We start from the raw sequence: 13,018 nt of genomic DNA, 5'->3' as shown, positions 1-13,018 counted from the left end.
TATTGGCTTATTGAGAACATGTTGAAGTATTTTTTTATTGACATTTTACTATTATATGTACCGTAGTTTCTGGCAATTTTGCTTGGCATTAAAGTATAAACAGGTACAAAATGGTAATAGTTTAATCTTATTTAATTTTCATCATCTGTCAGATTCTCACACTTGTTTTTAACAGAGCAACTCTCTTTAAAAATAATTTTTTTCTTTGAAATTCAATATATGAAATATAAATGAAGACTTTTATAATTAATTTTCACAAGTTAACATTTATAGCATTTACTAACTATAAATGAAGTTTCACTGGTTGGCGATTTCACTTATATATGCTAAAATTGGCTATAAATTCCCATGTGCATATTTTTAATCACAATATTGAAATGAAATTCAAACCGTACATTTACAAAACTCCTGAAGCAATTCGTAGAATCTTAGATTACTGAGAATACAATTTGAGAATCCACTGTTTCAAATGATACATCACCACCTTTTTGTGAAAAGTTAGTGCTTTCTATTTTAACTAAACTATGCAAGCCCTGAGTTTAGAGAGAGTATAAATGTTCATATCTCTGGTTGTTAGGGCTTCGGGGATACTGGAAGTTCCTTAGCAGAATAGGTGAGTGGACTCCCAAAAGAAGTATTAAATTACAGTTGACGGATCAGGGACCTCTGCTCTAGCAGTTTTTATCTGTTACTTCAAGAGCTTAAAATACTTTTCATTTTTTAACTTTATGTTTCTTCTTATTAAACCTTGAGTCATAGTTTATCATAAAACCATCAAAAAAGCATAGCATTATAGTGTCCTATTTTAATTTTAAAGACTATTGCTAAAAAATTAAAATAGTTCATGTACTCACCACTCTTGTGATATTTTCTTTCAAAGAATTAACTATTTGAAATTTTAAAATACACACAATAGAAAGTGACATTTAAACCAAGGTTTTCTAAATCTCATAGTCAGATTTTTTTTTATGCTCTCCTTATTTTCTGCATGATATATATAAGTAGATCAGTAGAAAGCAAAGCTGCTAGCCCGAGCTTTGTTTTCTGAGGCGTGTGCATGAGTCACCTAACAAAGGAGTGTCTTTATGTCATTCCACAATACTTGGTTCGCAGTTGGAACCAGGCAGACGTCTGCCTTGGTAGTTTTACTCTCTCCAGTTGCAGGCTAAATGGAGAGAATCAGTATTGCTCCGTGCCACTTTAGAGTTGGAGTGAGTCCAAGGGAATGAAGAAAGGAAAACGACGTCATTTACCTTTTGTGACCCTCTGAAGAACCCAACTTGTGAAATTTTTTAAATCCCCTTTTGAAAGCCTGCTTTAAAACCACAGTATTCTTAAAGTTGGGCCATTTATCCTCACAACATTCCTAACTTTTTCCTTCCAGTGGCCTCTTATTTTACCACATATCTACTTTGGTCTAGATAGCAAATGTTAGTACCTGTTTATCAATCATAATGCTTTAAGAGAATCCACAAGCTAAATTCTTATCCAAGGGTCATCAGTTATCACTAAGTCTCTTCTAGTAACAAGAACGGAGAGCTGTGGGTTCTAACATCCCTTTTGACTGATGTATCTAAACTACCTACCTATGGCCTTCGAAAGCTGGAAACCTCATAGACCTTTCAGGATCTCTTTCATTTGATTATATTATGAGGAAATAAGTAACATTTCTTTCTAACTCTATTAATCTTAAATCCTGTTCTCAAGGAATTAAAACCTGGAGAATTAAAAAGTTATACATAGTAATGAAAAGATAAATAAATGTAGTGCTTCAAATTAATATGTTAGAATGTGATGTTTGATTTTTTTTTAGATGTCATAATCATTAAGACCAAATAATAAATATTACTCTCTACAGTGCTGTGGATAATTTTTTAAGAAGAGGATATAAATATATAGTTCTTATTCACTAAGTTCCTTTTAGTATAAAGACTATAAAACATTAAAATATTTTATCTGGAAAATAAATGAATAGTAAAGACATTACAAGTATGTATTACATGCCAAATGTCTATTACAAACAATGCATCAGCAAGGGGACTAATCTCTGGTTAAGAGAAGCAACATAGGGATAGGGCTCATGTCCTTTCATCTTTGTAGCCCCAGCACCAGGGTGGCACTTGGAAAGTTCCCAGAAAGTATTTATATCAGGAGAAAAGCAGGATGGGAGACACAGGGCCCCACGCTCTCTTACCTGCGCCATTCACAATCATAACAGAAAGAGACAGTTGGCAATATGGAAGCCCTTTGGCATTCTGTAAGTGATCCAGTGACTTCTTTAAGTCACTTCTTTAAAGGCTTCTCCTTTAAACCCAGATGCAACACAGTACTTGAAAGATATCAATAGAATCAGAATTTAGAGCTACAAGCATTCATCTAATGTAACATCTGTTCATTCAACAAGTATTCACTGGCTGTCTTAGTACGTGCTGGTCAGTAGTTGGTGTACTAGATTTTGAGGGTTTGTTGGTGAGTGAAATAACAGATTCCTTACATTTTCATTAGAGAGGTAACGATATCAATCATGATCTTTAATAGCAATAAGTGCTATACATGAAAATAAAGCAGGGTAAAGGATAGAGAGTGGTCAAGTTTGATAAAGCACTCCAACCAGGCCTCTGAGAAGAGGTGATATTTCAGCAGAGCTGAATGATGTAAAGAGGTAGGCTCTGAATGACACAGGGCGGAGCATTCTAGGCAGAAGGAAGAGCAACGGCAAAGACCGTCGCGTATGAACATGCTTGCCCATTTTGCACCAGGAAGGAGACCAGTGAAATAAAAGACACAGTCAGAAGCAATAAAGTCACTGAAGCCAACAAGAGGTATGCGACGGTCAGAAATCTCTGCAGTGTGATTTTAGAGTCACTAATAAAACATGCCATTAATTCCTCAGATACCTATAATCGCTACTTCCTGAAAATCCATAGTTAGAGATTTATGCTGTTGGCTTAAGACTTTCTACTGTCCTGTTGAAAATGCAAATGTATATGGCGTAGTGTTATGCCTTACTTGAATTGACTTCTAATAATAGCTATCATTAAGCACAGTGGACCAAGCATGGTGCTAGCCCTAAGATATACTGTTAATATCTCTATTTTACTGATGAAGAAACTGAGGCTTAAAAAGGCTGAGCAACTTGCCCAAGGCCGTGCAACTGTCAGTTGGTAGATCCAAGCACAGGCTTATAAGCTTTATGCAAGTGGCTATTTTGTTTCTGCATAGGGCTGTGAAGCATGAACAAAATTGAGACAAATTAGTTAATATAAATTAGTGACTGAATGAGACATGTATTGATTCCACACTGTGTGTTCAGAGGCTGTACACATTCCCCCAAATGTTACACACAAACAGCTATTACTTTCAGTGCCTGAATATATAGGGGTTCTAATCCCAAGTGAACAAATCTACCAACAGTTGTCTTTACACAGACACAGCCAAGACTTAAGGAAAACTGAACTATGTTAAATTTTTGAAAACAAACTTGGAATACTGTGAGGGAGGAAGCATGTTAGAAATGTTCTTTTTTTTGAATGACTACATTCAAAAATTTTTTTATTAAAATTTCCCAAAAAGTATCATTAAGATGCTGGTGTTTTAAAACTTAACAAATTAAAGCCTATTGAAATCCTCATAATATTTTTTTAAAGGAATCATTTTTGTAGAGTAACTCTTAATTCTGACCAAGGTAAATCTTTGCAATTAAACTCTGATATTATGTGACTTTACCTGTCTAAGTAATGAATAAATATTTAATACTAGCATATTTTTTAAATGATTTCATATCTCCCTTGCTAATAAAATGTAGTCCTATACAGTAGAGGAAAAAAAAAAAAAAAGAAACTCTGTAACACCTTCTCTTTCCCCAAAGAGTGTAAGTTACTTTTGAAGTGTGGTTTATAATATTTTCAAATTGTTTATAGTCTCCCCATATCGTTTTTAACATCAGTTTTTCTTTTATAGAAATTTAAACTGCAAAACTTTGTCTAACACAATTCTTACATCTTTCACATAGGTGAAAAAATTTTCTAATTTGTGCTTTCAGGAGATTAAATGTCTACAATTAAGGTTTATCTCAGTTTTTTTAACCTATGTAAAATAATTGAAATGATTGTCTATGAAAGGAAGGAAAGCAATCTTATCCTTCAGCAAAATAAGTTACCATCTACCAGTGAATTTAAGGGACATCCTAACCACCCTTTATTCCCTCTTTTGTATGTTGGAAAGGAAAATCTTTTTCCTATACCCTTCTAAATTCTTGGTTGGGGCCCCTGTAACAGAAGACAAGTTAACAAGAGAAAATGCGTACAAATGTATTTAATATCGGTTTTACGGGACATGGGAGCCTTCCCAAGGAAACGAAGACCTGAAGTAGTTAAACCTGAGCGTGTTTATGCTAGGTTTGATGAAGACTGGGTAGTCATGGGAAAATGTGATAGGGCAAAAGGTGTATGGGTTAAGTGTAGTTAAACTAGGGGAAGCTTAACTGGGCCTGCGTGTTCAGATCTTCTGCGTCCCTCCATCCCGGACATAAGGACGTTCCTATCTTCTGGCTCAGGAAGGTCACTTCTCAGTTGAAGATTCAGGGGAAGGTCAGAAAGTCCTCAGATTCCTTCAGCTTACTATACTCAGTACTCAGTAAGCTAAGATGCCATATTTGGGGGTAATGTGTTCTGAACCCCATCACCTGAGATTCTGTTAAAGCTTCAGTCATTTATCTTGTCGTACAAATTTTCTCAGTAAAGATACAAATACCCGCTAGAGGTAATATTTTAATTTATTATCAGTTTTTGTGATTGTAGGTGAGGAGAAGCGTATCAGTAATCTGAGGGAACTCCATCAGTGGCGACCAGGGAGGGTGGAGAGTACAGAAAAGGAAATCTGGAAGACACGGAGACAAGCTTCACACATCTGACAATAAAGACATCATCTCAACTTTAGATTACTTAGATAATCTAGTCTAAATTCTTAATATTAGAGCTAAACAGTTTATATCAGCAAAGGTTTTGTTGAAATCTTACTTTTGTTTTATAAGAAAGAAATATGAAGTGTTAATCTAGGTAGAAGTAAAGTCAGTTTGTGTTTGTTCTTCAATACATTACAGGGATTTCAGAACAAACAATGTATAATTGCATATTTTAAAGAGGCAATAAAAATAGTTCTCTTACAGTGACATAAATTTCATCAGTAATGTCAATATTAATCGTTTCAAAGACCGTATACAAGCCAAACTGTTGTTTTCTTTAATAGTTCTAAATGTTTCAGATTTCCTGAAGTTCATATTAAGAGTGCTCTTAGTCGTATAAATATAGGTCTAATTGATGTTATCTGTAAACAAATACTATGAAGGGATGTTATTCTCATTTGCTTGAAATCAAGGTTGAGTTTTTGCAGCTTTATTTGTAAAATTCCTACTTTTCCTTAATAATAGAAGCTGTAGGAATGACAACCTCAGGCTTAAATTTTTAAATTTGAAAAACACACACTCAGGAGTTTTCATTATTGTACCCTGTTTTCATCCTTAGCAAGTGCTAATACTGCTCTTGTCTGTGTCCTAAAGAATTAATTTCTAAAAACTTCTTCAAAATAATTGAGAAATAGGGTTCAGAACAGGATAGATAAGGAGGTTTCGTGAGATTTTTTTTCATCCCATTTGGGTCTACATTTAAACCAGAATTAAAATTTCTGTTCAGTTGTATTCCCATATCTGAATGGATCTGGTATGATGTGGGCTTATTGAATAGCCACTGCTAGGAATGTCTCCTCTGTTTGGACTAATAGTTGTGAGAAGTACAGTCACTGTGGAAGAGCTCCTGGTTGCTCCGAAACCCATTTGTAGCCCCAGGTCCTGAGTGCCTGTTTGAGGACCTGCTGTGCCAGACCTTGGAGAAACAAAGTTAAGTCAGAGACTTGCGCACCGGGAGCTTACAGTCTTGTGGCTGACGTAGACACATTGAATAGATGATCACAATACAGTGTGAAATGCCCTGTGTGGCATACCCAGAGGGCCCTGGGAATGTACGGAAGGGCACCTAAGTCAGGTGATGCTCGATGTGCACCTCGAAAGACAAGTAGAAGTTACCCCAGCAGTGAAGAGAGAGAGGACATTTCAGACTGAAGAAAACATACTGTCTGGGTGCACAGACAGGGTGAGGAGCACACATTAAGGAATTACAAGTACTGGATGTGCATTGCTGGAACATTAGTGTGTGGGAAGTGAGACTAGAGAAGGCAAAGGCAGCTGCATGGAGAATGGGAACATTCTCCATGTTTACATGTCACAAGTTTGGCTTTTATTCCAAGGGCTGTGAGAAAGTATTAAAGAATTTGAATCAGGCAAGCGGCATGCTCAGATTTGTGTTTTAGAGAGATCAGTGCAGTGTGGAGGAAGGATGAGAGTGGTGCTAACATTGCAGACAAGACCGGAAGGCTGGAGTCACCCAGAGATTAAATGTGCATAAACATCCCTTCATATTTAGTCACAAAGAGTGAGGTCTCTAGACTTGCCCTAAAATTAACCATTTTTACTGGGCCCTTTGGGTCAGTACCTCTGCTGGAGAAAAACCCAGAGAAATGACTTGGTTTTATTTGTTTGTTTTGTTTTTGCTGTTTCTTTCCCTTTTCTCTTACTATGCATAGACAAAAGAGAACTCTATATCGTGGCGCTTCAAGTATTGATAGGTTGATAGGTAGTGGTGCCACCAGCTTGGAAGGCCAGGAGGCGTTTAATGTCATTGTCACTGACACAAGTTACTCTGGCTTTGGCACAATTCTGAAATTCATTTACTCAGCCAAAATGTAAGATGTATTCTAGGCACTATATTACATGCACATTGTAAGAGTTTCATAGATGAGATAAATACAGATCCTTCTTATAAATTGTTTTAAGTCTTGGTGGAAGTTATGTATATTAGTATGTTTTATAGAAGATTGAATTGCTGCCATCAGAGATGTACATATACTGTGGGAAGGGAAACTTACGGAGGAAATACGTGAAGGATAGATAATATTTGAACACTCAAATTATGGAGAAAAGGTATTTAAGCAGAGAAAACTATAGGAGGGAGGCAGAACATACACTGGCAACAGTAGGTGATTCAGTTTGGTTGGAATTAAAGTAGTTAGGTCCTATTCATGAGGGCTGAACTGAGAAATTTGGACTCTGTCCTATAGACAGGTTTCTCAAGAGGGATGTGATAATCAGAACTTTGTTTTTAAATTTTTAATCTAGCAGTATTGTGAATAAAATAGACTTCCAAGCGAAAAGATAAGGATGGAGAAAACAGAAAGCTGCTATAATAATCAAAGGTCAAGATAACGAGTGTCTGAAATAGGCTAGTGGTAACGGGAATAGAGACAGGAAGATGGGATTTATTAGTGCCGTAGAATGTTCGGCCTTGCTACTGGTGAGATGACAAAAATGAACTTTTAGACTGGTTTGGGGGATGATGATGCCATTCAAAGAAAGCAATGATAGATTTAGCAAGGAAAAATGATAATATCTAGAGATATAATTTTTATATCAATTAATGCTATTTAATTGCATTATATATGAGGAAACCATGGGTTTAATTCCCCATTCCCTTGTGGGTATTGATAATTCTAAAAGTATAGTCTTTACTTTGGGCTGGCTCTATTCCACTAATTATAATTAGTTAACAGCAAACAAGGTGTGCTACCTTCATTAGTGGTCTGGTGAAATGCTGCTGTGCTTTGTATATAGAGGTATGATGTTACTAAATGTGATACCCAACAAATATGCTATGTCCTCTTAGGATTTAGAAAAAACAAGAGATTGTTTCTGTGTTAAATTTTGAGCAGTCAAATATTTTAATAGAATTTTAAAAGTTTTTTGTAAAGTAAAGAATCTATCTGGAATATGAACATTTACCTATGTAATTTACCTGTACAGTGTACCTATATTATTCTTAGAACTGATATTTCTTCTTTCTGCTTGATTAAAGTATAGTGCATCTACTGTGTTTCCCTGAAAATAAGAGCTAGCCGGACCATTAGCTCTAATGCGTCTTTTGGAGCAAAAATTAATATAAGACCCCATCTATTTTAATATAATATAAGACAGGGTCTTATATAATATTATATTATATAACACCGGTCTTATTTTAATATAAGACCAGGTCTTATATAATAATAATAATATAATGTAAAATATAATATTTTATATTAATTTTTGCTCCAAAAAACACATTAGAGCTGACGGTCAGGCTACATCTTACTTTTGGAGACACACGGTACTGGCAGTATTGTTATGGAGACTGACATATGAATATAGGAAAGTCTTCATATGTTAGAAACCTAGACAATAATACACATCATCCCAACCAGTTAATATTGTTCTAATAGTCCAACTTTTGTCACAAAAATATTAAAGTGTACTTTTTCTGATCTATTTGTACATTGAGCTACCAGATTTTGTTTAATGTGAACATTAATTTCTGTTACAAGAGCACACTTTTGAATGCTTTTGGTAATATCTGCCAAATGGAATGTTGGATTGCGTGGTCTGTTTCTGGGAAGAGGGGGGAACAGCTTACTGCAAGACAGGGTAAGGTCACAAGTTACCAGAGAAAAATCGTGTTTGCTAGCATATATCACAGAGTGCTGTCAGGATAGTAAACAGCTCTGTTCAAACACCTAACCAGGTGACTGCCATATTAACTGGCTGCTTTTGTTCTTTTATAATGACTGTTATTCCATAGTCACCAATTTTCCAGTCTGTGGCTGAACACATCATATATAGAGACACTCAAATGTGACTTTACATTGTAAAGCTTAAAACAGTCTAAGCATTGCCTTTTCACTTTTATTTCTGATTTTCAAAGAAGAGAACCAGATTGGCTCAGCCTGCATCAGATATCCACCTTCACCCTCCCACTCCCTGCTATGCTGTCAGTCATGTTTGCAGCAGGATTATCTGATACAAACATGACAGCCTGGGCCACCCTTTCATCAAGGTCATTAGTTGAGGGTGGGCAGGCAACCAAAACATGTCTGCTATAGCGTTTAACTAGGATAGGTTTGTATTGCTTTTGCTACTGTGAAAACACTAAAAAGAAAAAAATGTTCACAGTTGATAAGGACTGTTTTATAAACACAGAAACTCTCTGGAAACTGATTCCGACTGGCAGATGTAGATACATTTTGCTGAGAATATTTGAGTTGTTACGTTCTTTGTGGTATCAAATTTTTTTCATTTTAAAGTATATTCTTACTGAAAATAAAAGTACCACCAGAGTAATTATATGCTGAGAACAAAGTCATTACTGGTCATGAAAACTGCGGTTGAAAATACTGAATAATTGTAAATGTCTGAGAAACTAGTGCTGATGAAATCCAAGGATGATCTGCCCGTGATCATAAATTCTCTGTCTGTTCTCAAAATGCTCTAACTAAACAATGTACACTGGGATGCTAATGTTTATTCTAGCTTTCTTTTCATTTTTCAGAATGTTTGTAGTCCTTTATTAATGCCAAATGCTTTAAAGGAAAAAATGATGAAGCAGCAGCTGACTAGAAATTTTTAAATATATGTGGTCAATCTCCACCATCATTCTTGAGAGTAGGAGCCTCAAATTTCTCCTGTCTCCATTAAGGACAGAGAAAGAGAAACAGAAAGAGGGATGTAGTACTCTGAAGATGAACCTACAAATTGGGGCAGTTAAGAAATTGTCATGGTATCGATAAATAATTATAATGTTCCCCCTTCTACAGTGATGACTGATGAGTTTGGGGGAAGAATATTAGTTGCTTGCTTTTAAAATTCTATGACTTTTCCATTTTTTAAAGAATGTATCTAGAGTGAAAATTTAAGGGGAAATACCTCTGTTGAACACATAAGCATCCCTTCGTGGTCATCGTTAGTGATTGTTGAGGGAGGTGCCCAGACTTAGTACAAACTAGTCTTCACTCCCCTTCTAGCCTTTCTCTACATTGTTGCCCAAGTGCAAATGTGATCTGTTACTTCTCTGCTTAAAACACTTTCTGATTTTCATTGTTCTAGGAGAAACACCAATGTTGGCAACATGACCTATAGGGCCCTGCATGGTCTGGCCTCTGCATCCATTTCCAGGCTCGTCTTATCTCATGCCACTCTTTGCTCTCTAAATTCCTCTGGCAGTAGCCTTCACTCACGTCTCCTTATTGGTCACGTGACTTTCCAATATAAGCCTAACATTTCTACCCAAAATGTTTGTTCTTTCCACCACCTTATCCCATCTCCATTCCATCCCTTTACCTAATTAACTTTTATTAATTCTTCAAATTTTTACTTGGCCATCACTTTCTTTTTCAGTGAAAACCTTCCCTGTCCTCCCCAAATGAATGCATCTCATTTAGAACAGTTTTCACTGTTGTTATTTTGTTTAAGTTATTTGATAAATAATAATATTTAAGAATGTCTTCCTTTTAATAGACTCTATAATCATCTGTTTACTTACTTTGGAGGGCATATTTTTTATTTCTTTAAGATCTTAAGATATCTCTAAATATGTTAAGCTAATACATGCTTTTCATTCCAAAATTAAAAGCAATAGTGAAAAAACACATCAGAACGCTTCTAAAGTGCAAATATAATAAAACATCACTCCCTTTAGAGACCATAAAATTGAAAAGAATGGAAATGTCAGCTAAGTTGACTTGAGAAATAAACCAACAACCGAAGTGTTTCCAATCAGTGCTGTTGACCTCTAACAATTCTAAATAGAGCCCCATTTAGCAATTGCTTGCCCAGGGTCGATAGGCTTTTGCAGTATCAGATTATATCTGAAAATATCCATTTGGCTACATTACTCTCAGAGCTTTAGGATAATCATAGTAGTAATGAACTGCAAAGCATGAATGTTGTGCAACCAATGAGATTGCCACTGATTGGCTGCATCCTGACCACTTTCACAATACTTCATTTGATCAAGAAAGTCTTCCTCACATCTTTGGGAAGTCTTTTTCCTTTCTCTTTTCCATTACATTTTCACATTTAACTGTTTGGTTTTTTTCCTTAGAAGTGCCTTGTTTTGTGTAGATAAAATATTCACGTGAGCATGGAAAGTTGTTTAGAAATGTCAAAAGTTCAGAAGAAAACCAGAAATAAAAGCAGTGAATTACTGGCATAGTAATTAGTAAAAGTTTATTGTGCAAACACCAAAAAGACAGTTTGCAAAGCAAAGCATGGAATGAGGGTCAGAAGCATATTGTTATAAGCAACTTATATAGTGTGAAGACGGTGACTTTATTTTTCACAGTGTTTGATCACAGTATTAGAATTTTCTTAAATGAAAAGGAATTGATTAGTGGTTACCTCATATCAATTTGGGGAACGATTTAAGTTTCCCTTATGATTTTCAGAGGCATAAGCAAGAAGTGGCCCAGGTCAAGTTAGCCTCACTTGTCTTGGAAAAGAAGCTAAATAAGCTTCACTTGTAGGACTACGCTGGTTTTGTCTGCTCAGGGAATTTTCAAGTCTGGTCTCCATTTGTGTTTGATTTTGATGGTACTATCTTTTGGGAATCGATTACCCCTGTGAGTTTCCCTCTTACACTCAAGTCTGCACACAAATAAATGTTTTCCTTACACGTTCCTTCCCAGTTTTATTCGGGGTCACATTTCAGGCAGCATCAATATTCCGTTCAGCACTGCGTTCACCACAGAAGGGGAGCTAACCCAGGGCCCTTACACGGCTATGCTCCAGAGCTTCAAAGGGAAGGTCATTGTCATCGTGGGGCACGTGGCCAAGCACACAGCAGAGGTAAGTGTCCTCAGAAGTGTCCTAGACACGGAATGATGCGTTATCACCTGCCTACCATAATAGGTTGTCTAAAAGGTTATTTCTTCAGGAGTCGGTCACAAATGAGCTTTGCAGATCTGCCGATATTCTTACATAGAAGAGCCTGTCCACCTTTTCCCAGTAAAAGGATTCAGGTTTTCTTCCACAGTGCGCAGCATCAAGATCAATAGTGAGCTTAGAAAAATCCAAATGATAGCCTAATAGCCTAAGGTGTTCTTTTTCTTTTTTAACTGCTTTCTTTAATTGCAAAGAAGTAATGTCAATTCCTTCTATCTGATAAAAACAGTGGGGCTTGATTAGAGGCTCTGAAAGCTGGTCATGGTGGCATTTGTTGGATTTGGGGGTTTTGTTTACTGTAGACTCAAAGCTTTTTGATGATAGAGAATTCAGGAAGGATAGCAACTTTCAGATGGGAGGAGTATATGAAATAATGAGTTGGCTTCCCTCTTCCCTGGCTATGTTCTAGGCAAATTGAAAAATAAAACAAAGAATAGCATATGGAGGTCAAAAATAACACCTGCATTTTTTTATAAAAGACAAGCTGGAGAATATGGTTTTGTATGGGAGCCAAATGGGTTTGCTCCCAAATGCCCCAGAATTAGAGAACATATCTAGATTTAGGCAACCTTGAACAAGGACAGCCCTTTTTCTAAAGGAGGCAAGAATGTGCTCCTGGAAAAGGAACAGGGGTTGTTTTCTCTCTGCAGGCAGCTTATTCCCAAGAGAAAAAATGGCAGGACTGAGCCTTTCCAAATTTACCAATGAAATAAATCACTCCACTTCCCAGGGCACAGTAAATACAGGGACAAAAAAGAAAGGTAAGAAATAAACTTTGAAAAATGTCCTCAAAGAAATCAGCAGTGGAGATAAAATGTGTATATTCCTTTATGTCTGTATAAATAGAATAATCCAGAAATGTAGTCAGATGACTACTTTAATACTATGGGCCGTTTTAAGCATCCAGTAATCCTTGTCTGAGAAGTACAGGGCTAACGGTATAGCATTGGCTTTTGACACGAAATGAAGGTCATCCTGGATGATGACATTTAATTGACCATATTAATTAAATGATATTAGTTATAAGTCATAATTCTCTCACCCCACTTTTATATAACTATATCTAGTGTCTGACACTGCAATCTAAATGCACTCATTTCAGAGAAAGTCTATATAATAAATGACTAATGTTCAATTTTAAGTAAATGAGAACATTTTAGAATT

The 13,018-nt window shown here is 36.1% G+C and overlaps 1 protein-coding gene across 1 annotated transcript in view; it reads left to right on the top strand.

Annotated features, from left to right (window-relative positions):
• Positions 1–13,018, top strand: part of TBCK (TBC1 domain containing kinase) — a 187,794-nt gene that overhangs the window by 153,454 nt on the left and 21,322 nt on the right. The window contains exon 25 of the mRNA XM_033105921.1: positions 11,599–11,758. Coding sequence (XP_032961812.1) covers positions 11,599–11,758 — 160 coding nt within the window. The remainder of the gene's footprint in view (positions 1–11,598; positions 11,759–13,018) is intronic.

The sequence above is a fragment of the Rhinolophus ferrumequinum genome, chromosome 5 (assembly GCF_004115265.2).
Source record: "Rhinolophus ferrumequinum isolate MPI-CBG mRhiFer1 chromosome 5, mRhiFer1_v1.p, whole genome shotgun sequence".
Lineage (NCBI taxonomy): Eukaryota > Metazoa > Chordata > Mammalia > Chiroptera > Rhinolophidae > Rhinolophus > Rhinolophus ferrumequinum.
The sequence above is the reverse complement of the archived record's forward strand: the minus strand, read 5'-3'. Positions and strand labels throughout refer to the sequence as shown.